The following is a 25,386-nucleotide window of genomic DNA, read 5'->3' on the forward strand; positions in this document are numbered from 1 at the left end:
GACAGCCTTGCTTGAATTGCTGAAGGTGTCAGACACACAAAGCCCACCACTTGCAGCTCCTGCCAGGGTGCAAATGAAGCACCCTCAGAGCACAGGCCAGCGTGGCCCCTTGTTTTGCACAGACCTTCCTTGTGGAAACCAGTCTTTCATCTCATGTCAGCCACCATAACCTCACTTGGACTGACCTTAAGTTTTTTTCCATGTGATGTTTTGATGTCTTTGCCTTTGATGTGGGTAAAATATTTCTTTCAATAAATGTCAAGAGCAGATTAAAGAAAATTAAATGGCAGAAAGAAGAGATTCTGCCTTTTGGCTGGAGCAGCATTTTCATGACAACTGAATGAATAGGCTATGAAAAATGTGAATTTTCCTCTCTGTGCTCCAGGTACATGCCAGTGGGATCTGTTTATATCCATGAGCTTTACACACACTCCCATGCATCCATAATTCCCTGCAGCTTGTGTGCAGCTATGGAGCCAAGGCACAGGGCAGAGCTCAGTCCCTGGGAGCAGGTTAGTGGCATTAGCCTGCTGCTTTGCTTGAAATAATTAGCCATGCTCACAGATGACCTTCTCAGCAAGCCCTAAAGGCTGACAGATTTGGGTTATATTGGAGCAGTAGAGGGAAGCACATTGCAGAGAGCTCCTCCTGCACAAATCCTCTCGCTCCCCCACCAGCCCCAGGAGCTGGAGCTGGCACTGCAGCACCCACACACCTGCAGTGAGGGGGTTTCTCCCTCCCACAGACAATGGATGCAGCCATCATTTCCCTGGACATCCCTGGTACCTTCCACTGTTCTTAACTGATGCCATCTGCTTTGCTTTTCCTTTCCCAGAAAGTTCCTGTGGCTGTCAGAGCAACGTGCCAGGACTCTCTCCTTTCTGCATTTGGAGTTGTACCCAGTCCCTACTCCCTTGGCAGCACATGAAACACCACCTCACACAGGACAGCACAGGTTTTCTATTCCCTCCTGATCACCACTTGATTCTTCCTTGGTGTCATTTAAGATTTACTTATTACCTTTATCCTTTTCTTCACATCATTTTCATTTTGTTACACGTTAAAACTGCCTCGTTCAGATTTCTCCCAGTTAAGCAGCAAAACATTCAGCCAACAAGGATTACACTGGATAATGTTTAAAAGAAAAAAAAAAAAAGAGAAATTTAAAAAATAATCTAGGCAGCTGCCTGTCCAGTTGTAGTATTAGATGAGAGTGAGTGTGTAAACAGGTTTCTCCTTATCAGTCCTGCTGCTATCTGCTGCACACAAACTGCTCAGCCCCACAAAATCCAATTTCCAAGAGGTTAGAGGAGGGAACTGTTTGCAGAAACACAGCAATCGAAATCTCCAAAGCCACAGCCCTCATTACACTGACACTGAAGAAAGAAATGATGCTTGACGACTCCTGGCATCCAAAACTGACATTTACTTTTGTGGCTTTGATTGGAATCAGCCCAGCTTTGCCATGGGAATGTTTCCTCTTGTTTTTCCCTGCTTGTGTGGTGGGTAGGAGAAAGCAGCTGAGCAGTCCTGGGGGATCTGCAGTGCAGCCTGGCCCTGCAGCACAACCATCACCTTCTGTTTCCCCATGAAAAGCTTGGGAACACGCTGGCAGGAGAGACAGGGACACAGCTGCTGCCTCCCGTGGGGTGCCTGTACCAGGCGTGGAGGGAGAGGGCCAGGCTGTGTCCAAGGTACAATTTTGAGCCTTTTCCCAAGACCTGGATGTGGCCAGAGGCTGCAGCTCAGTCCTGGAGGAGCTGAGCTCTCCTCTGGCACTGGGGAGGAAGGAGCACAGCACAGGGAATGCTGTGGGAGCTGGACACTGGCCTGGCTGTTGTAGGTAACAGCAGGAAGGATGCAGCAGCATCCAGTGGCAGCAGGGATGGGAGATGTGGAAGGAAAACGTCCCTGAGCCCTGTCACAGGCAGGAGCTCTTTGTTTATTCCCAGGTAGAGCGATCAGGAGCAGCCTGCCCACCTCCCCTCCCACACCTCCTGCAAAGGACTGCTGCCCAGAAGTTCACTGCTTCAGTAAAACTGCAAACTGTGAGCTGATTAGGTATTCATAGATACTTTCTTGATTAGCTCACCATTAATATTTCAATGGCAGAACTGGATGCATAGTGCCTCTCTGCTCTCTTCCTTCCTGCTTAATTAATTTTGACCATCACCAACAACAGCCTCCGACAGATAGCAGAAATTGAAGTGGGCTCTTCTGTGACTTTGCTTGCTGTAAACAGCTATTTGCAATTCCTGTTCATACATCACCCACCCGTGACAAAGAGATCACAGCAGCAGAAAATGAGTCTCCCTCATAAGAACATCAGAGCTCTGAGAGAACATTTGCTTATTCAATAAAAAGAATCAAATAGACAATGCAGTAAGCACAGCTCAGCAACAAGATTGGTGTCTCACCTAGTAATCAGCTGGCTGTTATGCTATTAAATAAAAAGAAAGAGAGAGAATTGTTAATTTATCTTTAAAAAGAAAGGGCCTTTGATGTAGGGTAGCTCATAAAAGCTGTGGTGTGGCCCAGCTGTGAGGAGATGTGATAATCACTGCAGCCCCAGCAGTGGTAGGAGCAGCACTTCATAAAATGCAGGTTGCATGGCTGCCTGATGCCCATCCATGGTTGATAGCAGGACGTGCTGCTAATAGTCTGTTTGATTTTATTGATGTGCTCAAGATACACGGGGGCAGGAGGAGCAGTGAGGCAGAAATTATACAGCAGTGTTTGTTCCACCCCAGCCCAGGGGACTGTCTGCCTTCATCCATCCATCCTCCTCCTGGGCCTGCAAGGATGGGGAGCTTTCCTGTGTGACACCAGGGCAGTTGTCACCTCCCAGATCCACAGGCTCCTGACACAACGCACTGGGATTGCTGTCAAGATGTGCCTACCTGGGCCAAAGCAGCACTGGATTTACAGAAACAACATTTTTGCATTTCTGTGCTGCCACCTGAGCTGCAAAACAAGTCCTCTGCTGCTGGACATGCTCTACATCTCCATCCATGGCTGGAAACCATCTTGTCCCAGCCTCCAGCCTCTCCTTTCCCTGGGAATACCCTGGGATGGGGACTCAAAGCAAGCAGGAAGGCAGGAGCAGCAGGTTGGAGCTCAGCTCCATCCCCCCATGCCATAACTCAGGCTGTTAAACGCCTGGCCAGAGCTTGCCATCTGCTTCCAGTCTTCTAGGAATAACCACTGAGTAATTCAATCAAAAAGGAGAAGATCCTTGTTTCACTGAATCGTAAGTCACTCCTCAAGTAATTATAATTTTATACCCCTATCAGGAGCAACAGGGGCTGTTCATTTTATGGGCTTTAGCAGCCAGAGCTGTGCTTCTGCCAAGGTTACGGCTGGGAGGAGAACCCAATTTCACATTTTCTCAGCCATCCAAGGCTTATCCATGTTTTTAGCATTTTGGTTAAGTGAATAAAGCCCTGCAGGACCAAGGCCTTTGTTCAGGAGTGCTGTTATGTAGAACATAGAAAATGTACTGGCTTGGAGCAGCAGAGCTGACCAAACCATCATGAAGCTGATTCCCTCTGGTGTGAAGATGCCTTGTCCTTCCAGGGTTCCTGCAGCACAGCAATAGCTGCCTAACCAGGGAGGAAAATGCTGCTTATCCCTCCCAGCAGCTGGAGGACACGTGGTGCTGCATCCCTCACATGCTGCCCTAGAGAAGGCAGATGAGGTCAGTCCAGGGGAAAAACCTACCTGCTTGCTCCATCCAAAGTGCCTGGGATGCAACTCACAGGGCTCAAAAAACTCAGGGGTCTTCAAAAAGATCCATAAAGGAGCCTCTCCTCTTCTCCTTTCTGTTATGCTCTTTGGGGTGATTTCTCCACTTAATTGTGCAGTTTGTGCCCTCTGCCTTAGCCCAACTGTCCTTTCTGGGGTTAATGCTCCACCTGCTCTTTCACTGCCCCAGGTGTTCAGCCTTTTAAACAGATTTATTCCTTTGACTTTGGAAAGGGCTCCACCATGTTTCCATCTGTGTTTACACTCGGTACAGGGTAAATTTCTCCTCTGAGCAGATCTGTTCCTTACCAGCAAAGGAATCCAGCTCAGCACAGGCTCAGACAGGAAGGCAGAGCAAAGCATTTCCGAAGCAGAGCTCGCCTGGGAGCTGTGCTACGTGCCCACAGGAGGACAGAGACCTCTGCCAGACTCCCTGCATTGTCAGGCTGTGCAAAAAGGAAGTGGATCTGGCCCAGAGCCACTGCTCCTGTGGCTGTTCCCAGGGCTGGCTCCCCAGCTCAGCCAGCACCACCTCCCAGTTATCCAGGACACTGAAGCCAAATCAGAACAAGCAAAGTGGGACTGAAAGTCCCACCAAAGGGTCTGTCCCCCAGTCAGCAGGATTGTAGGAGGTGGAAAAACCCATTTGTCAGATCTTCATTGCTCCTTTCTCAGTGAAATCCTCTCTCTTTGCACCCCTGCTCCTAAAGCCAGACTGTGGCACAGATGCAAAGTTTTTAAGTGCCTGGGCAATCTGTGACACAAAAGACAGCCAGCAGCTGCCACCCAGATTTATCACTGTGTTCACCAAGGCTGGGCCAGCCAGGGCCTGTAATGACCTCCAAGGTGGATCTACAAATAGCATGAGCTTCATCTAATTCCAGCCAGACAGGCTTTTTTTGAGACACTGGGGGGCTCACTGCTTTGCCTTAAATTTGATGTCAACCTTTAGGTTCTGGGGCAGCATGTTGGTGATGGCTTTTCTATACACTGCCCTGCTCTGTGTCCTGACACGTCCTGGTCCCTACTTTCAGATGCCTTTTAAATTACAGCCAGCATCCAACCAGCCCATCAAACACATCTCCCCCCAAGGCCAAAGCCTGGCTCCATGCTGCTAATACTGGTGTTAGCAACAGGCCAAAAACTTCAGCATTGCCAGGGCTGGGCACTGGGGCTGACCAAAACTCCCTGAAATGCATCCCTGAGCTGCAGACTGCTCCTGACAGTCCTGAGCTCCCTGCCAGCATCAGAGATGACAGGGAAGGTTTTTTCCTCAGTGTTACACCCTGCACTCAGTGCAGATGGATGAGCCAGTTAAGATGATGTGGTGTCTACACAATTGCTTCAGGATGCATGAAATTCAGCTATGAGCTCCCTCCCCACAGCAAGGCAGGATATTCAGGTGGCCCTGGAGAGGGCTGCAGGGTTGTCTCCATCTTCCCAGCAACAGCCAACAAACATGAGCTAAGCAAGTAGGGGGAATGGGAGAAGTCAAACTGTTGGTGAGAAGAAACCTCAGCTGAATGTAATTACACAGCAAGGAGATAAGAGGACATGATCCTGCTCAGCACTGTGGGCATACAACAAGCAGGCTGGGCAGCAACTGATGACAGCTGTTAAATGATAAATGCTCTCAAGCTTTGCAGGATCTGGTTTATTATACAACCTGAACTTGCTTGGGAAGGGGGACCTTCTCCTGCTGTTGTTCTCTGCTGCAACAACCAGTAAGATCAATTAAACTTCATGAAAAACAAGCCATTATCAAAGCCATCCCTCACCAAAAATTAAAGAAGGAGCCTGCTTGGAAAGATGTGGCTTGAGGAGCCTTCTGGTAACACACGAGTCCCACCCTGGTGCCTTGAAAATGTTAGAATCCAGGTAAATGTTCTGCCCTGTAGAAGGAACAACTGCCTGTAAACTGAAGGGAGAGTCACAGGCAGAGGGAATCAAATGAAATATGGATTTTCCCATCTGAAACACGTGACTCTGCACCGTGCTGGGCTCCTTGGGGCCTGTATTTCCTCAGGGGCAGCAGTGTTGGAGTCCTAGTGGCACTTGTTATTTGTAGTTTCCATTTATTACAAAGCACTGTTATTATTTACAGAATATACTTTTTTATGGATTGTTACTGCATCCAAGTGCAATAACTGGTCTAAGCTCAAATCCCTGGGAGAACTGTTGAAAGAGAAGCAATTCAGACACATATTAATATGACAAGGATTTCCCCAGGTTTAAGGAAATAAAGAATATGTTTTGTACAAGTGAAATAGTTCTTTCTTGCAGTATAAAGCTGCTCTTTTCTGATGATAGCAATGAAAGAATATTGCTTCTGTCACTGATGCCACTGGAAATGTATTGCCCCTCTCCAAGAAGCCAGTGAAAGGACATGGCTGGTTTATTCTCTAAATGAGGCTACTGAGAAATGCTCTGCTCCTGGCATTAGCCCAGGCACGCTGCTGCTGCTGCTGCTGCTGCTGGGACCTGGCCTGAAGGGAGGGCAAAGGCACCAAGTCAGCAGCTTTGTGCCAAATGGCACAACCCACCTGGAGAGAATCACAGCCCACTTTGGGAAGTGAGCAGAGGAAAGAAATCTGTCCAAATGTCAGATGGAAATGAATCTCTGTCATCTGTCACTGGGGTGGAGCAGGGCTCAGCTGCTCTACAGCACAGCCAGGGTCTGGCCCCTTCTCCTTCAGCAGCTCTGCACCTCGTGTGAAACAAGCTGGAGCCCTGGGAAGGCTGATCTGCACTTAACCTGTGGCAGGGAGCCTGGCTGTGAGGAGAGCTGCCATGTTTAATGGCCTGGCTCTCCAATGAAGATTTTAGGTTTTGGAAGTAAAATAATGAAATTGTTCTCAAACCAAGATGATCTGTCACTTGAATGTATGCACTGGAGTGAGCACAGAGAAATTACTGTTTCAGCAGAAGTAAAAATTTCCTGAAAGGCTGAAGTTGATGTTTGTGGTTCCCCTTTCATGCCCGTTGATCTGCAGATCTGACAAGTTCATTTTCCCCCTGCAACATCCTCCCAGACAACACCTCCCAGCTGGGAGGGAAATGGAAAAAAAAGTCAATTGTTGCTTCTAACATAGGAGTTCATCAAATTCTTAAGCACACAGAGGGTGATGGATTAACAACACCTGGGCTTAGTGCTGGTGCCCAGCATCTCCACAGGGTTCAGGGCAGTCCTTGCTCCAGGACAAACCAGCACAAGGCTCAGGATGGTTGTGGCTTTTACTGAGCTGAATTCTGGAGGAAATTAGCAAAAAATGTAACAGAAGAGAAGTTGCATCAATGCAAGTGAACAAAATGAGAGCACAGGTAAGTCAGGCACAAGCAACACTGGCTCTGAAGTGAGCAGTGGGGCTGGGCTGAGACCGAGCCCCTCTCCAGCTCCCTGGCAGTGAGCTCCTACCTCAGATATTTATTGGTTGTGTCAGGAATTAGTGAGAGTTCACTGACTGAATAATAACGTGCCAAAGGCAGTTCTTTGCCTTTGCTAATGTAATTAAAGAAAGCAGGGGGAAAAAAAGCCTTGCACCAGGGGTGGAATCAGGTCTTGCAGCGGTGTGAGTGCTGTCTCTATGGCAAGGACAAGATGTGAAATGTGGAGGGGACAGGGTGAGGATGGCAGTGAGGACCTGCGCAGTGAGGAGGATCATGCAGTTACTCCCAGCTGTGATGGGAGCTTTGCTCTTTCCAGAGAAAGACAAACAAACTGCCCTGGCAATCCAGGAGCTGGACACGTCTCCAGGCTCAGGACATATCTCCAGGCTCAGGTTTCATGCTGCTGTGTTTTGCTTTTGTGCCCAAGCACCTTACAGGAAAACTGGACTTTGCTTATTTTGGGAGCTTTTCTTGCAGTTCTGAGGAACCTTTCCTAAATGGGGAAACAGCTTTATGGCAACATTCCCTTAATGCTGCTCTGATGATTGAACACATCCAGCAATGTCAGTGCAACAGGACTGAGCATGTTTTTCTGCCACAAGAAGAGGGACGGCGTGGGCTCTGTGATAAAAGCCAAGATGCTATTTTTTAACAAGGATGGGGGAAGCTTCAGATGATTATAAATCAAATCAATGCCTGGACAACAGGGCGCTGCTTCCCCTCCTGCCTCCCCTGCCAAGTTCCTCTTCCTAATCCCAAGGATGTCTCTGACAAACAACCCTCGGCGTCAACAGGATGGGGCTCCCGGGCTGCCGCAGCCACGAACGCCCGTCAGGAAAGCGGCTGGGTCTGCCCCCGCCCCGGCTGTGCGGGCTGGGACTGCTCCGACCCGAGCCGACCCTCCTTGGCCGTTCCTGAGCGTTTTTAGCGTCGGCTCCCAACCCCAAATTTCCCCTGCTTTGCGGAGGTGTCTGCTCCAGTTCTGTCCCCTCAAAGCGGTGCTGCGACACTGAACCCAGGGTGTGTCCCCACTGTCTGGTGACCTCTGCACCATCCCTGGATGATGCTCTCCAGCATCCCCAGCAGTGCATTGGGAAGGGATGCTTGGCAGAGCACCTTCCTCATGCCATTATTCCAGTCGGGATTCTGGGAGAGGGGCGGGATGGGAGGGACCCAAAACCTCAGGCAAAGGAAGAGTTTCAGTGACTCAATGGCAGGTCAGCAATGACCAGGCAGCCACGACCCCTCTGCTGCTTCACGGACACACTGGTCTGGCAGCTCCCTCCTGGTGCTGTTTTTATCTAAGTTACTAATTACACATTACCTATATGTCACCAGGCTGATCGATGGGAGCCTGAGGGATCAATACTGATGCAGATGATGGTGCTGTTTGCCATGCAGAGCCTGCACAAGCTGGGACAAACAGGGCACCATCGATCCCAGAGGTGGGCTGGCATGCAGGGAGGGATGGGAGGTGCAATGAGGGGGAAGGATCATGTGCTGCCTTCCTAAATAACATTGTGACACCGGGACAGTGTCCTGGCCAGGGACTGCTGTGGCCCTGCTGCCCCCAGCCTGCCCCAAACCTCCCACCCATCCTGCTGCTCTCCCTCGGGAAGGCACAAGCCATTTTAATCTAGGTTGGTTTTCAGTCCTTGGGAATTGATACATTTAGAAGGTTCACACTGATCTGAAAATGAACCATTCTCCCTCCTTCTGTGTTCTTACTGGATGATCAGTGTCTGAAGAACAGACAAAAATCACAAGGTATTTTGCTCTGCTGCTTAACTGACCAAAAGCTGAGGCCATCTCTGTAATGCCACCATGCTGCTGCCAGTAAGAGGGATCTTAGCTGCAGAACGCAATCAAATTTTCCAGGAAGAAGCTCTTGGGACTGCCATGAAACCTGGGATTACAGTGTGGCTAAATTGCATAACTGAGGGTTTCTGCCTGTCTTGCTGGAGCCTTGTGACTGTTCTGATTCTGTCGTGGCGATGCTGGGAAATTGCTCTTTAAAACCAGAAGAACTTCAGAAAGGCACAGGCAGGTCAGGATCATTTCCCTCAGCACTGGGTTTGTCTTGAGCAGTGAGTTGATGGTGGTAAGACTGGACAGAGAGCAGTGTGGGATTGAAAGCAAAACTCTCCCTGAAGGCTTCTTGTACTCTGTGCCCTCAGCAAGGTCCCAAGCTCTGCAGCCTCCCCCTGCCAGGCCCCAGAGAGCAGGGAAAGGACCAGCAGCCCTGGGGCCACTGGCAGGTTGGATCAGCCACCCCTTCCCAGCAAAGCAAGAGCCCTTTGCCTGAAGAGCACACAGAGAAAAGCTTCCTAAAAGCAACAACACAATCCTGGCTTTATTGAGGCTTTTAGGGATGAGGGAGGCTGCTCATCCTGCCTGTGAGGACTCGTTTCTAAGCAGCAGATGGAACCAGCTCCAGTGCTGGTCACCCATAATCCTTCCCTTAGTACCACTAGCCCCCAAAGCAGAAATCCACCCAGATTTTCTGTTTGATGGGGTTTACTGAGTTGCAGTCTCAGTTTTCATCAGCCTCACTGCCCTGGGAAGGCCATTCCCATGGGGGTGAGGATGCTCTGGGCTGTGGAGCACAGCCCCTGCTGGAAACCTGTCAGAGGCTCTTCTGGCTCTGAGCTCCTGCAGGCTCAGGACACTCCTGTAAGGCAGTGCCACTGCTGGGGGCTGTGTGGGCTGTGACAGCTCAGAGCAGAGCCTTGGGGCTCCCCGGGGCATCACCCACAGGTCCCGTGGGTGAAGGCAGTGCCTGGCACACTGTGATGGCCCCGTGTTCCTTCCAGCAGCTTCCCCACTGCCAGTCACTGAAAAACTGCTCTGAGAGCCTTGCAGGGATGAACTGCAATGTCCAGCTGCAAACCAGGGCCCCTGAGCAGCACCTGGCAGCCCCCAGAGAGGTTGTACAGAGCTTGTAGGGCCACAATCAGCCCTGGAGAACATTCCCTGTGCTTCTCTTTCAGCTCCATGCAGCAGGAGACATTTCTTCCTGGGATTAACTCCTGTTTTTAAAACCCCAGCAAAGAGTCTTTTGCTGAAGGACAACTGGCAGGGTTTCAGCTGTGCCCCCATTTGCCCTCCCTGTCTCTGGGGTCAGCCCCAGGACCCCTCTCCAGCAACAGCAATGGGTTGCAGCTGAGGATTGGGCCACCCCACACATAAATGGGCCAGCTTGGCTACCTCAGCCTCTTTGGAGGTGCTGCCATGCAAGTTTGGGAGGAAGGATTCCCCAGAAATTTCATTTTAGTGAGCTGACACCATGAACAGGGAGTGAGCCCCATCTCTAATCTCTCAGAGGCAGCTTTGTCTTTGTAGGGTGTGAGAGCTGAGCAAATGTTCCTTTCTCCTTCCTCCTCTCCCTGTTGCTCATTAACTCTTTCATTAGGGATCATCCTGTTGTCATTTGTGTGGATATGTTGGGTTTTTTCCCAAGGAATGGATGCCAGGCATCAGGACTCATGTTTTCAAAGTGTGGTGGCAATTAGCCCAGCTCTGAACCCTGGTGGCCTGTCTGCATCTGCAATTAGAGCTCTGCTCTGTCTGCCTGAGGTTTTTATCTTCCTCCCTTCTGGGGCTGCAGAAGGCACAACTTGGCTCTCCAGATACACAGCAGGAAAGTGTTAAAGCTGTAGCTTGAGCCTGGCTGCCCTTGCTGTGGGGCTGCTCTCAGGACTGGTTCCTGTTTGGTTCAGGGATCAATCCTTGGCCTCTGCACCTGGATTTATGTGAGTGCAGCTCAGGGCATCCTTCTGAGGCAGTGCAGAGCCTGTGGAGGCTGATTCTGGCTCTGCTGGTACCTCTGCTCCTGCACTTGTGGCATGTTTCATGCTCCTGGCTGAATGCACCTGGTTCTTTATCAGGACATTGGATTCCTGATTCAATGTTTTATAGAATTAAGCTGATTTATTCATACCTTGGGTGCTCTAAAAGAATACCTCAAGTTGGCTCTGTGAAAGGGGAAAAGGAGAACAAAATTTGGGTATCAGTGGGAAAATGTCTGGTCAGACAGAGGAAAGGTGACTTTGGGACCTGGAAACCTGGGATTTGGGAGAAACAAACCCCCACTGCTCTGCCTGCATCTCAAGGGGTTCCCCTGGCAGAGCTGCCCCCCACCCCCCATCAGAAAGCTCCTCTACCAAACCTCCTGGGCTTGCTCTGCTTTCCTTCCCTCCCCTATCATTTCATCTATCCTAAAATCCCTGTTTTTCTATAAGATAATGTGATTTTTGGGGAGGAGTTTCTCTCCCTGTCACCTCGCTGCAGCTGATTTTTATTGAAAAGCTTCCTCCTAGGGAGGGAGGGGACAACAAGGAGAGAAATTATGGAGGGGCAGCATTTCTGAATCCAAATACATTAAACCATTTAATTCTGTTGACTCAGGGCTGCCTGGCTCTGAATGGGAATTAATCCACAGTGCACAAAATTAAAAAGCACAAGACAAAATGCTTAGCAGGCAATGCCAGGGTTTAAAGCAACCCATTAGCTTGCTCAAACGTCCTCAGTAAATTTTCATTTGTCAATAACGCTTAGAGCCTACAGTTTATTTACAGCCTGTTCAATATTACCAGAACTCCTGGCAGCTCCTCATTTGTATTTATCTGCCACAGTCAGTTTCCTTTCCAGGGATTCTTCCTAATCCTTTGCTTTGTATCTGCTCCAGACGCAGCAGAGATGTGCCACCCCCCAGGCAAAGGTAATGTGGGGTTACCCTTTTCCACCCCAGTTATCCCCTGCAGGGGAGACCTCCTGCAAGGGACCCATCCCTGGAGCTGAGATCTGCCATGGGGCTCCTCCAGCCTCTGTCCCACACCCAGGGGGCCCAGTGGCCACCAGCCAGCAGAGATGGGAATCTCCAGACTGGGAGAAGGGGACAGCACAAGCAGCTGCGTGCGGCCCCACAGCCCGGCTGAGCTGGAGCAGCCATGGCTGGGATCTGTCCTGCTCCATCTGTCCCAAATGGGATCCCACGGGATGAGCCCTGCAGAGGAGAGCGTGTAACAGGATTTCCCCCCAAAGCAGCTTGAATGCTTCCAGGCAGAGAACAAAGCCTGGCTGGTCCTGAGAATTTCTCCAGGCAAAGGAGTTTATTCTCGGGCACAGACACGAAGGGGCATTAATCTCCTGTCATGGCTCATGTCCAGCTGGGAGGTTTGGTCCAACACTCGGGGACGTGGCTCCCTGCAGGGGTGACAAATCTCCAGTGGGGTTTGTCCCTCCCCAGCTTCCTGCCCTCTCCCTCTGCACTCCCCCGAGGCAGAAGCAAAGGCAATTGCAAAGGAATTTTAAGTGGATGCAGCATCACCAGGGCTGCCTGTGGAGATACAGGACAGGCTGGGCAGCCCCTGTGTCAGGTGTAAAGCTCAGAGAGGGAAATCCCTCCAGAGGCTTAACCACAAAGATGGAACTGGACACTTCACAGGGAGCATCTGCTGGACCCCAGGAGGTGCAGCAGCATCCTGCCAGCAGAAAGGCTGGTCTCCACCACTCACCACAGCCCTGTCCTACACAACATGCTGAGCTGGGGGCAGTGAGGGGGACCTGCAGCCCAGGCTCCGCCACAGACTCGTGTATGTGGTTGGAGGTGATGTTCAGCTTTTGTGCTGAATGCAGAAGCAATCACTAAACTGAAGGGTCACTTGCTTTTCTCCCTCCCTTTAGGGTTTGCAAGCTCCTCGTGCTGCTGAGCTCCAAGATGCCATGACAGGACACCCCCACCTTTCCCCCCAAAGAGCAAAGCCCATCACTTGCCTGCTGCTGTCTGCATGTAGCCAGCCAGGGTGCAGACTCGGCGCTCGCAGGCTCCGCCGGGCAGCACGACAGCGACGATGGCCAGCAGGGAGCTGAGGGCCAGCAGGGCACAGCCGCCCGCACACAGCACAGCACTCGTCTGGAAGGACACAGGGGGCTGTCAGAGAGGTCACCCCACCACCACACCCCCCAGAAATCCCCCTCTGGAAGTGGGGAGTGGAGCCCTGTCATGGGCGGTTCTCCCACCTTTTCCCTTCCGCCTTTTGTGGCTTCAGTTCACCGCTCAGTCCTGAGCCCCAGGCTCAGCCATGCCCTGCTCCCAGGGCTCACTGGCACTGGGGCTGCAGTGACAATTGCAAGTGCATGACTGCAAGAGGGGCCACGTCCTAAGACCAGTGCCATTAGATGTGTGTGACGTGTCAGTGCTGAGCACTGAAACGGATCCCAGGGCAGCGCTGCCCCAGCAGGCCTGGCAATGAGCAGGCATTTTGGGGATCCCACTGCTGCTCTCACTGCAGCTCTGCTGACATGGCAGGCTGCCCCCACCCCCAGCAGCCTAAAACCAGGGAAAAGCATTAATTCATGGCAAAACAGCTCACCCCTGGGTACAGGTGTTCAATCACTGCACTGCTGCTGTTTCTGTCCCCATTGCAGGTGACAGCGGATGGCAGTGGCAGCAGGGTGGCCTGTTCCAGCAGGGACACGTGCCAGCCCAGCCAGGGGCATGGTCAGGGGCAGAGAGGGGACCTTCCCCCTCCAGCACCCAGCTGGTGACAGCGCTCAAACAGCGTGAGGACACCTCAGGCCCAGCACTGCGGCAACCACCTCAACTCCTGTCACTTCCCAGCACATTCCAGGGAATGCTGCTGGCTCTGGTGAGTCACCCTGCAGTGACACCCTCCTCAGCTCCCTGGAGCAGCACAGCTCCAAGGCAGGTCTCACTCCCATCTCCCTGAAAAGCTTGGCTTTTATAACCTGTGTGGGAGCTGCTCTGAGGAGGTCAGGTCCCACTCCCACCCTTGTCCAGCCCTCTTGTCCTGGTGAGGCATTCTGGTTAGCAGTGCACAGTTTGCCTTTTTTATCTTCCCCCTCTACCTGAGCTTTTGTGCAGCCATGGTTATTACAGAACCCCAATAGAGCTTTCCATTTACATCCCCTCCCCAGTGAGGTCACAAACAATCTGCTACAGGTAAATTATTCTGCAGGAACCACAGGCAGGCTGAGCAGGGGAAGAGGAATTGGATTTACCCTGGGATACCCATGGGGGGTCCCAACAGCTAAAATCCCCCTCCCATCAGTGCTGCTGTGCCACAGGTCTGGCACTGCCCTACATCCACCCCTGTTACTGACTGCTGAGCTGGAGTTCAGCAGCTGGAGTGGCTGGTGCTGGGTGACACTGCCACTGCCAGCTGTGCCCCAGCAGCTGCCACTGCTCCAAGAAGGGACACACTGGTGCTGGAGAGGGACAGGCCAGGCACCACCCGACACCCTGGAGTGAGTGCTTCTCCTGGGGCTGTGCAGTGATTAGAAATCAGCATCTTATTTATAGCCTATTTATGCACTGAGCAATGCAAATGCTGTCCCAGCAATAAATGAATTCCTGACATGCAATGCAAAAGGAACAGCAGTGCAAAAACTACCCAGGGAAATGGAGAGGCTGCTCCAGCAGGGAAATCTTCCAAGGCTCTGAGACCTGGACAGACAAGTGCTGCTTCAGGGCTTCAGACACAAGGACCCCTGCCCTGTCCCTACACCAGGAGGGACCCATGGGGTTTTGGGTGGGATGGGATGGGATGGGATGGGATGGGATGGGATGGGATGGGATGACCCCATTGCACAGACATTCTCCCATCCTGGGGCCCCATGGGGAAAGCAACCACAGCCCTGCTCCCCCACTGCTCCCAGGGCAGCAGCATGGCCAGGAAATCTGGATTCATAACAAAAAAAAAGGGATTACTCTGCCTGGCATCTGCATTCCACCTTCTGCCTGGCAAAACCATCCTCCTTTGCAAGAACCATTAATTATTTAGAGCAATGAATTTTTCAGCAGAAAGGGGTCTTGTGAAGCAGGCTGGTTCCTCTCTTGTGTGAAGCATATTATTTTTAATGATCTAGGTTCTCCTTAATTGTGGTGGCTCAAATCCCCTAAAACCTCACAGTTCCTGCTGGAAACAACTGATGAGCTGCTCCGAATGTTAATCCCTGTGGAGACATGTGAAGGTCTTTTTCAGGACAAAGTGGCAGGAAAAAGGCACAAACAGGCTGGGTGCAGGTGAGTTAAACTGGCAGAAGAGCTGGTCTGGTTTGGGAGCTGCCATCAGGGTTTGGCAACAAGACTGAGGGGTCTCGGGGCTGGCAGCATCCTGGTGTGCACAGGGGTGGCCAAAACCCCACCAAATCCAGCCAGGCCATGGCAAAGGGAACAAAGGTCTCGTTGTGAATAAATGGGAGGAGATTCATGTGGGCAATAGGTGAAGGTAAATGGTGAAGTTTGGGTTCTGCCATGTGGGCCAGGAATGCTGAGCCACTGAAGAGCTGCCAGGCAGCTCTTGGGGCAGAAGGGGTGGCAGGGGCACAGCTGCCCCAAAAGTAGGTGACAGTAGAAAAGGACACACCACTGCTCTTTGCCTGGCTCCCTCATTCTGCTGGCTGTGTGCTGACATTACCTGCCAAAACACTGCATGTGCTCTCGGAAACCAGAAATTTTGCTTTTGTCATAACCTTCCCATGGCCTCAGCTGGGAATTTGTGCTCCTGCCCTGTACTGGAGTTGCTCCTGCAAAGATCAAAAAGCTGCTTTCAAAGAGAAATAATAAGGTTTAAGTTTGAAGAAGTCCATGGAACAAAGGTACCAAAGAATAGCAGCTGCAATTCTCTCCTTCCCACTGTGCAGTACCTCCCTCTCTCCTCCCTGTTTGTGCCTGTTGCATCTTGAGCAGAAAGGAGAGGATGCAGGAAACAGATGCAAGGGCTGAAACCCAAAAATAGACAGGGTGGGGAGGAACAGCAGGGATGCAGGAGGCTGCCTGTGAGAGCCCAGCTCAGGCAGGGCAGGAAAAAACCCATTTATCCCAGTAAAGCTCCCAGTGCAACCCCTGCCAGGGAGGAGCAGGGCTGCCCAGCCCTGGGCATTGCTGACCCCTGGCAGTGCCAGGGAGATGCCCCCAGGGGGGCTGTGAGCAATCCTGCCTCTGCCACGCTGGGAAAAGACATAAAACCGTGTCAGATTTTCTGCTCCCACTCCCAGGGAGATTAATTGTTTATCCCCAAACAAATTAATTGTCCCCTGGTGGGACTGTAAATATGCCTTTATGTAGCATAATAAATTCTGATTAACAACAATCCCCTGCCTGTTTTTTAGTGTTTTACAGGTCTGACACACGTCATGGCTGGGCCATTCACTTAGCAATAAATCTGCTGAAGATGTTGTTTCATTCACCCGAAAAATCAAAATTAAAATGTCACATAATGGCCGTCCTGGGAAGAATTCCTTAATATCCCTAATGAAAACTTTTTAAAAGTTAACTCATCTTTGAAAGCCAGCATTAAAGCAGGAAGGGGGAAGGAAAAATAAACTCTCCAGTCCAGTTTTTAGTGCTGAGAAACACTACCTGGTGTTTGGTTCAGCAGAGATAAACCAACCTGGCAAAGCTCCTGCCATCACTATGAACTGGGTCATGATGCACATTAGTTTATTAATGTAATTTATTAATTGGCACTAGACCATCCCCCAACAGCTGCCATCCTGGATGGGGCCTGTGGTACCCAGAGCAGCAGGCTGAGGGCCAGGTTACAGACTGCTGGGGTGTTCCAGCCCTGCTCAGATGCTTCAGCATCTTTGGGAATGGGGGCAGAAAATAAACGCCCTAAATAACTGGGAAATAAAGCCACAGGCTCAGTGAGAAAAAGGAAGTGAAGGTCGCAGTGTATCTGGCTTTAAGAAACCCCAAATGAGCTGGAGAAAACCTGTAAAGTCAATTGTAAGAGAAGAGGTGGCAAAATTAATCCAACCATTTTCATTTTTAAATGCAACCCTTTCCTATCAGGGCTCTGTGTGATCAAATATTCCTTATGGGAATATGTTTTGGGGTTGAACTGAGTAGTGCTGCACCTGCAGAGGTAAAAACCAAATGGACACCGAGATTTTAACCTTGTTAAAAAACCAAATGAGGACGGAGGTGCTGAGTGGGGACCTGAGCTTTGGGATTTGGGAATGTTGGCAGCAGCCGGAGGCCAGTGCAGGTGCGGGCAGAGGCGCCGGGATCCCGGGACAGGCAGGGATCCCGGGACAAGCAGGGATCCCGGGAAAAGCAGGGATCCCGGGACAAGCAGGGATCCCGGGACAAGCAGGGATCCCGGGACAGGCAGGGATCCCGGGACAAGCAGGGATCCCGGGACAAGCAGGGATCCCGGGAAAAGCAGGGATCCCGGGACAAGCAGGGATCCCCACCTGGGAGGCGCTGCGGGCCGGGGTGGGCGGGTGGAGCCTCGCAGCTCGCTCGTATTTCCCCCACACGAGGCACAGAAACAAACATTCGCCATCTGGGCGGCATTAAAGCGGCGGCCAGGAAGAGGATCCCACACATCCTCGGCTTCTCCTCCCCGGCAATTCCCTTCCTTTGGGCGCCATCTGAGCGCTTTCTCCTGCCTGTTTGATCTTCCCTCTCCATGCTGCTCGCAGGAAATGCCATCCGTGCCCAGGGGCGCAGGGAAGTGCCCGCTGTTACCCGACCCCAAAGCGCAGAGCCCCAGGGGTGATGACCCTGGATGTGGCTGATGTCCCAACCCCCTGAGCTGGGATGTTTTGGACTGAGCCACAGGGATGCAGAGGAGGCTCCAGCCCTCATTTCTTCCCCTTCAACTGCAGGATTTGGTGGATGGGGACCTGCCCACAGCGCAACATGCACAGGGGGTATTTCTCCCCAGCCCAGATTTAGCTGCTTTTGCACTAAATTCAGCAACAGCTCCACTAAAACAAAGCTCAGCCAGTCCTGGCCTTCCAGGCAACTTTTCCAATTCCCAGCTCACCAGCATATTCAACAGAACACCAGAGGGGTTAATGCCCAAACTGATTCAAGTTGGGGGGGGGAGGCATTTTTTTAATTAGAGAGAAAATAAGGGACAGATAATATGTCTGATGAATTATGGCTGTCTCTCTTTCGCTGCCATTGCATCTGGGGATGCTGGAAAGCAGTTCCTAATGGCACTGCTTTATCCAAGAGGATGATGGATAGTAGTGAAAGACAGAAAAAAGGGGAAAAGTAAGACATTAGCACATCAATGGTGTGCCTGTGACCTCCATCAAGGGATTCGAACCAACTTAATGAAATTTTAATTAGGCAGCAAGCAGTGCACTGTGCTGGGTACCCGATCAGCCCTTCTTCCCCTCACTCTGTCATTATCCTTCCCTGGGATAAGCCCTTTCCTGGCGCTGGCAGCCGAGCCGGGCTCATCGCCGTGGCCAGCGAGTGCCCCGCGGGTCACACCGCTCGCCCATCTGGCTTTTCCTCACAAAGCCAGAGGAGGAGCCCGGACAGAGCGGGATTTGCAGCCTCAAGAGGATGCAGGGAATGTCCCACTGTCAAAATGTCCCTGCCAGCCTGAGCCAGACTCTGCTCTGGGCCCTGCAAAGGGGAAATGCAACATCAGAACGGCTCTGCCGTGCCCTTCCCGAGGTGAAGGGCTCAGGATTTCTCTTTGAGGAGGGGCTGTGAGGGCAGGTGTGACCTGACCATCATTGCCAGCAGTGGCCACAGCTCAGCTGAGCCCCCCGCCCCGCAGCCCCGGGGCTGACACCACCTCTTTGTTCAAGCAAAGCAGCTTCCCTCTCCCTCCGAGAGCAGGGACAGAACTAATCCTGAGAGCAGCCTGGCTGCATTTTCAATCAACTTGACCTCCCACGGCCCACCCTTAAGCTGGTCCTGCCTCAGCTCCCCTTTCGGCCCAGCTTAGCTGAGAGCAGGCTGGTTTGGGACTTGGGCACTGAAATGTGGAGCCACAGCCCAGGAATTACAGGTTTCCACAACACCAGGTATTTTCAGTCCTGTTAATGTAGGTCAGAAAAGTCTGTGTGCTGATGAAAGCAGATAAATCTGCTCTGGGTAATGTGCATGAAGGTGGTGATGTCAAGAATTCCTTACACTTAGTGTTTACAACTCTCGCCAAGGTTGTGTAAGTGCAATTAAAAATCAAATGGACTGGCAGACAGAGTCTGGTCTCTTGGGAAGTTCTTAGGATGAGGAGCTAAAAGTTGATTTCCTGATAATCCCAAGTTAATGTGCTGGCCTGATACACGACTCTGGAGGCAGAGCAGACTCTGCCAGCACACACACAAGTCCCTGCTTGGGTCACACTGCTTCTCTCCCTAATTCCAGAGCCTGTGCTAGAAGAGGAGTGACAGATTCTCCACAGAGTGACAGATTTCTTCCCATCTGCATGAGGACCCCACATGCTTTTTCACTGGGATCAGGGCTGCTGATCTGCAAACCTGGCCCTGAAGGGCAAACCCCAGATGACACCAGGGACCCAGGGCTGAACTGATGCAGTGACAAACCAGCAGTGAAGATTTAGTAAAAGGGTGAGCAGGTTTATTGTACATTTTCACTAAGCTTTGCTGAATCTTTTCAAGTCCTGCTTTAAAGCCCAGGAAAGACCCACTCAAGGAGCTGCTGGGGTTGGGCAAAGCCTCCCCCCTGTCCTGAGCAGGTTATTTTGGGCTCTGCTCCAGCATGGCATCACTGGCTCCATAGGCAAATGGTCCATGTGGCTTTAACCTGAATATCATGGGCTGATCAGCATCAGCTTCTTTGTTATTTTAGATTACATGCTTGGCAAAGCTTGAAAATAATTGGAGACTATCTGGAAAAATAAAAATAGAAATCTGAAATGTGGCAGCAGTAGCTTCCTAAGTGCAGCGCTGAGACAGGAACCCATGAGCCAAATGCTCCCACTGAAAGAGAAAATAAATGAGCTGAGGATGAAGCACTATTTTGCACGTACACAATGATCCTGCACCAGGAAAAAAGAAAATAAAAGTCGTGAGATGCAATGAAACCACTCAGAGCTCAAAAGTTCACCTGTTTTTTCCATTTGGCCTCCCAAGAGCAATCCCCTCTCCCCAGGGTACCTGCACACCTTGGGATGCCTCTCTGCAGCCCTCACAGCTCCAAGTCATCCCACAACAGATCCTAAGGGCCTCTCCCACAAATTGGCTGAGCAATATCACCATCACCATCCTTTCTCCTCTCTGGCTCCAGCCAAATCCTCTCCAGTTTCCATCAGCTCCTGCAAGGTCTCAGCCTGTCCACAACATCTGCAGCCATCAGGGATATTTTATTATATTCTACCCCATCAAGTAACCATCATGATGCTGAGCTCAGTGCAAAGCCCCAGCAGCACTGACAGGGTTAAATTAAAGGTACCCATGATATTAGAGAGCTGCAAAGTAATTATGAAAGGAAGCAGAAAAAAGCCAGCAACTCTAAGCAGACATGAAGGCCCTCTTAAGAGAAGAAAGGCATGTTAATTAACCTCCAGACATGATTCAAAGCATCATTTGTAGCACGATTAACATAATCCCCCTATGCACACACAACTGGCATTAACGATCATTTGCAGGACTGAACGCTCCCCCACCCTTCAACAAATCGGCACAGCGGTGAAGGGAAACACTGGAACAGCAGCGAGCCTGCACGCCGCAGGAAACAAAAAGAACAATGTTCCCCAGGGATGGACATCCCGGCTGCGGGTGGGCATCCTCCCAGGTGTGCTCAGCATCCTCCCAGGTGTGCTCAGCATCCTCCCACGTGTGCTCAGCACCCACCCAGGTGTGCTCAGCATCCTCCCAGGTGTGCTCAGCACCCACCCAGGTGTGCTCAGCATCCTCCCAGGTGTGCTCAGCATCCTCCCAGGTGTGCTCAGCACCCACCCAGGTGTGCTCAGCATCCTCCCAGGTGTGCTCAGCATCCCCAGATGTGCCACCAGCTCCACTCCAGAGGAGCTCCTGAGCCCCACATCAGCTTTAGCCCCCTTTGCCCCCGGCAGCCCCAGCTCCCACCCTCCTGCAGCAAACTCCTCTTGAGCAAACGCTGGAGGCTCTTCTCAGGAGCCCCCAGATTCCTGTCCACGTTCGGCTTTCATTTAAAGAGAGAGCTGCCCATCAGATCGCTGGAAAAATTGGAAATGAACGTCACGGCTCTGAAAGCAAAGAAAAAAGAGCCACGATTTCCCCATGTCTCCAAAACGGAGAGAAATCTCCTGCTTGAACTCGTGGACGGGGTTCTCAGCACTCGGCTCCCCGTGCTGAGCACCGAGGCGTGCGGGCTCGGAGGCTGCTCATGCAAGAAAGCCAAAGCTGTCGCCTGCCTCAGCAAAGCTGTCAGGACTATTTTATTACATTCCAGCCCATCAAATAACCATCACAACAGGTACTCTCCCTCTCCTCATGGCAGAAAGATGGTAAGGGAGCACTCTCCTCTGAAAGAGACTGCACTGGTTGTTGTTCATTAATTATTTGGGTGGTATTAATAAAGGTGACACGGACATGTCACCAAAATGCCCTGCAAACTCCGCTCAGTGCTGTGATTATTCATCTCTCCCTCAGCCCAAGCTCAGGAACTCAGAGACTTCGTGCTACATTATATTCTGGGTGTCAGTGTTTGCAGAGGCTGAAGCTCGTTCAAATGAGTCACTGCTGAGCTTCGTTCTTATCTTTAAAGTTTGTTATTACTTGGAAGTGTTTATCTGCATCACATTTGCAAAAACATCTGAACAAAGGCCAGCCCATGGAAACAAGAGCATTTTTGCACCTTTTTATATAAATAGTTAGGAGTTTATACAGCTGGTTCTTTTCTTTGCAATTCACAATATTTGTCTCTAATGCCAATTTTAAGGACCGTGATGGGATTGAAGCAATCACACGCAGACCTGGTGTCCTGGGAGAGATAACAGCGCAGCTCCATGGCAGGCTGAGAAATCCAGCTGCTAACAGCCACCCTTTGTGCCCGGCACAGCCCCGAGCTCCCGGGGTGCAGCCCCGGTTTGGGGATCCTGCCACACCGTGACCTGGAGCGAGCCCAAGCTCGTGTGTTCCCAGCAGAGGCAGGGATTTCACACTCACAGCCTCGGGGTAAGACTGAGGGGAGAGGAGGGAGAAAGGACAGGGCCAGGCGGGCGGTGGGATGCCGGGGCCGGGCTTTGTGCGGTCCCTGCACACACCCAGCGTGACGGGCGGCTCTTTGTCACCCCGGGACACCACAGCAACCCCGTGGGGGCCCCATCGGGCGAGCGGGGAGTGTGGGCCTCCTTCCTTCCCAAAACCTGGCAGCCCGGGCATCACCCCGGGTGGCCGGGCAGGGGGACAGCCACGATCCCCCACAACCAGGCTCGATTTCTGCATGCACGTGTCTCAGGAGCAGCAATTTCAGCCACCTCCCTGCTCCCTCCTGCACAGCAAACTCAGCCGGGATTGATGCTCAGCGCCCCGCTGGCAAGCACAGAAACCTCTCCAGCTTCGCCGGGTCCCTCCCGCACACCCAGCAGGAGCCTGCCCGGGCAGGGCGGGGGGATCAGCCGGGTCAGCCCCGCGGCACTGCCGGGACCACGGCCGGGACCCGCGCCGCGGCCACGCTGGGGCTGCACCGACCACCACGCTGGCACGGGGGTCCCACACAGCACCCCGAGAACAGCCAAGCATCCCAAAGAGGGATGAGACCCCACAGGGATCACGGGATACCCAAGGGGTGCTGAGGAGATGCTCAGAGGGTGGGATGCAGAGGATGGAAGGGATGCTGGAGAGAGCACGAGGAGATGCAGAGGATGCTCGAGGGCAGCATGGGGATGCAGGGGATGCCTGGGATCATCTGGGCAGGATAGGGAGGCTGGAGCAGGTCTGGAAGCCAGGACAAGGGAAGCTGGGTGATGACAGGAGGACCTTAGGGACGTGAGGAGGAAAGAGAGATACTGGAGAGCCTGGAGCAGGACTGGGGGAGGCCAGGAGGTGATGGGGTGACCCCGGGGAGCCCAAAGCAGGCAAGGGAGGGGTGCCGGGGAGGCTACGGGAGATGCCGGGGAGGTGATGAGGGATGCCGGAGAGCCAGAAGCAGACACGGGTGATGTCCGGGAAGTGACGGGAGATGTCGGGGAGGTGATGAGGGATGCCGGAGAGCCAGAAGCAGACACGGGTGATGTCCGGGAGGTGACGGGAGATGCCGGGGAGTCCAGGGAAGGGCAGGCGGGATGTCGGGGAGCTGACAGGCGATACCCGGGAACGCGGGAGAGGCGGTGGGGGGTGCCGCGGCGGGGAGGCGCTCACCTGCCAGGAACCGGAGGGGATGTCTCCGAAGCCGCCGGGGCCGGCGGAGCCGTGGCAGCCGCGGGGCGGCCCGGCGCAGCGCCAGAGCAAGCCGAAGCCGGCGGCGGCGCGGCCGGGCGGCAGCAGCCAGGCCGGCGAGAGGAAGGCGGCGGCGCAGGCGGCCAGGAGGCCGGCGGAGAGCAGCGCCCAGAAGCAGCCGACGCCGCTGCACATGGTGCGCCGGCGGGGCAGGGAGCCCGCGCCCCGCGCCGCCCCCGCGCCCGCCACCGGCACCGGCACCGACAGCATCGGCGGCGCGGGGCGGCCGGCGGGGCCGGGCGCGGGGCCGGCAGCGCTGCCCGCGCCCCTGCGCGCTCCCTGCGCGCTCCCTGCGCGCTGCCTGCGCCGCCCCCCCCGCGGGGCGCGGCTGAGGACGGGCGCGGTTGCGACACCCGCGGGCGGGGGGAATCCGGGCCGGGGGGAGCGGGGTCACCTGCGCGCACGCTTTTGGGGGGTTTCACGCCGTTTCTCCGCCCGCTGCAGGCTGCGCAGCGGCCCCGGAAGGGTCGGGTTATTCGTGCGGTGAATTACCGGCGGTATTTTTAACCCTCCCTCCGTGCCCGCAGACGGCGATGCTGCGGCTCCGCTCCTGCCGCTCTCCCGGACGGGGACACGCGTGGGGAACGCGGGTGCGGGGAATTCCGCGGGTGGCACCGCGCGGGGGATTGAAACCCTCCGTGGCAGGGAGGTCTCGGACGCGGGGCGTGCTGGCTCGGGCTCAGGTGTTATCCTCTAATCCCGCAGGTTTCTCCAAGGTGTTGGAGGCACAGCGGCTGCCCGGGAGCCTGCGCTTACTTGAGGTGCAAAAGCTGCGCCTCCCAGTGCAGATGGGTTTTTATAACAGTCATTCTAAAAACTTCATGGATCAGGTTTTATTCCTGCTAAACCTCACGGTGCCCGTGCAGCACGGATTGATGTTTTATGTATGTGCCTCGCAGATCTTAGGGGTTTTCTCGGTCTCCAGGAGCTCAGCTGTTCCCCCGAGCGGTCCCACGTCCATCAGCCGCATAAAGAATCAGATCCTTTTAAAAATGTAGCAAACAATGTCTTTATCCTGCGCTAATGTCCTCGGGCGAGTTTCGGGCACTTACTGCCGATAGCGCTGAAACAGGTAAAAACATTCGGGCAGCTTTTGGTCGAAAAAAAAGAGGTTTTCCTTTAGATCCAGGGTGCGTTGGTTGGTGTTTAAAGCGCAGCGCTTGGAGAGGGCTCCGAGTCCTGGGAAGCCCGTGCGGATCCCGGCAGCACAAGCCGGGGGCTTGGCACCCTCTCCTGGTGTGCGCCCGGAGTGCTGCGGCAGCGATGGGCAAATCATCCGCTCCTAGAGCTGAACCCACGGGCAAAGCCCCCGGTAACGCTGCGGCTCTGCCTGCACGCAGCGCTTGAGCTTCATGGGGCTGTGTCTGTGTCCTGCTTTTAGAAATGCCGCGGGCGCTGCTCGTCCTGTGACCTCAGGAAAGCTCTGAAGGGACAAAATCACACTCAGCCTTGTTTTCCCCCCCATATCCCTGGTTTGAAGGAATACCCGACTGCTGTCATGTGCTGCATCGCTTCTTATACTCCTTGAGGCGTTTAGAAAAGCAAAAGGTGGGGGAAAAAAAGAACGGAGAAACAGAAGATGGTGTTAAACTAAATTATTATTTTTCAAGTATTTATGACGCCACAGAATGGCCAAGAACTTGGGGGAAAACACTGTGGGTTGGAGAAAGGTCATCTGAGGTGAGTCCCACACGGCGCTGGCGATGCCATCTGGGCAGGGTGGAGGTGCCAGCGAGCCCGTTTGCCTTCCCTAATTCAGAATAATTCCAGAGTGGCTCCGCAGCCCTGCAGAGAAGGCTCCGTTCCTGCAGGAGCTGCCCGCGGCAGGGCTGGGAAGAGCTCAGCACCTGCAGAGGGAGATTTTCTGCTTTCTGCTGCTCAGTGCTGCTCAGAGCTCTGTCCAGCACATCTGCAGGTCACCAACACGGCTCTTCCTGCTGGGAGTGAACCTTTTTTTTACCTTTTTACCCCCATTTTAGACTTCAAACCTCGAGTTTTAACTCACCCACTGGGAGTCAGGCAGAGACTCTTCACCCCTTGCTTGAACAAGGCTCCCTCCCTGGGAATGTGCCCCGTGGAAGGAAACAGGGA

General features: G+C 53.0%; 2 protein-coding genes and 1 long non-coding RNA gene across 4 annotated transcripts in view; 2 read left to right on the top strand and 1 right to left on the bottom strand.

Moving 5' to 3' along the window:
• Nucleotides 1-6,005, top strand: part of SPATA22 (spermatogenesis associated 22) — a 45,736-nt gene extending 39,731 nt beyond the window's left edge. Inside the window, exon 9 of the mRNA XM_053960950.1 lies at nucleotides 836-6,005. Within this exon, the coding sequence (XP_053816925.1) occupies nucleotides 836-928 (93 nt within the window). The 3' untranslated portion in view covers nucleotides 929-6,005. The remainder of the gene's footprint in view (nucleotides 1-835) is intronic.
• Nucleotides 1-23,505, bottom strand: part of LHFPL7 (LHFPL tetraspan subfamily member 7) — a 58,499-nt gene extending 34,994 nt beyond the window's left edge. Inside the window, exons 1-2 of the mRNA XM_053960955.1 lie at nucleotides 23,218-23,505; nucleotides 12,907-13,045 (exon numbers count right to left, since the gene is read on the bottom strand). Coding sequence (XP_053816930.1) covers nucleotides 12,907-13,045; nucleotides 23,218-23,505 — 427 coding nt within the window. The remainder of the gene's footprint in view (nucleotides 1-12,906; nucleotides 13,046-23,217) is intronic.
• Nucleotides 14,054-22,026, top strand: LOC128797960 (uncharacterized). 2 transcript variants are annotated; one of them, XR_008434296.1, is made up of 4 exons: nucleotides 14,054-14,400; nucleotides 15,022-15,178; nucleotides 19,280-19,482; nucleotides 21,797-22,026. It is a non-coding gene; the product is annotated as an uncharacterized LOC128797960 (long non-coding RNA). The 2 variants fall into 2 exon arrangements; XR_008434297.1 differs by lacking the exons at nucleotides 19,280-19,482; nucleotides 21,797-22,026 and adding an exon at nucleotides 16,267-16,460.
• Nucleotides 23,506-25,386: the final 1,881 nt, after the last annotated feature.

Source organism: Vidua chalybeata, chromosome 20 (assembly GCF_026979565.1).
Source record: "Vidua chalybeata isolate OUT-0048 chromosome 20, bVidCha1 merged haplotype, whole genome shotgun sequence".
Classification (NCBI taxonomy): Eukaryota; Metazoa; Chordata; class Aves; order Passeriformes; family Viduidae; genus Vidua; species Vidua chalybeata.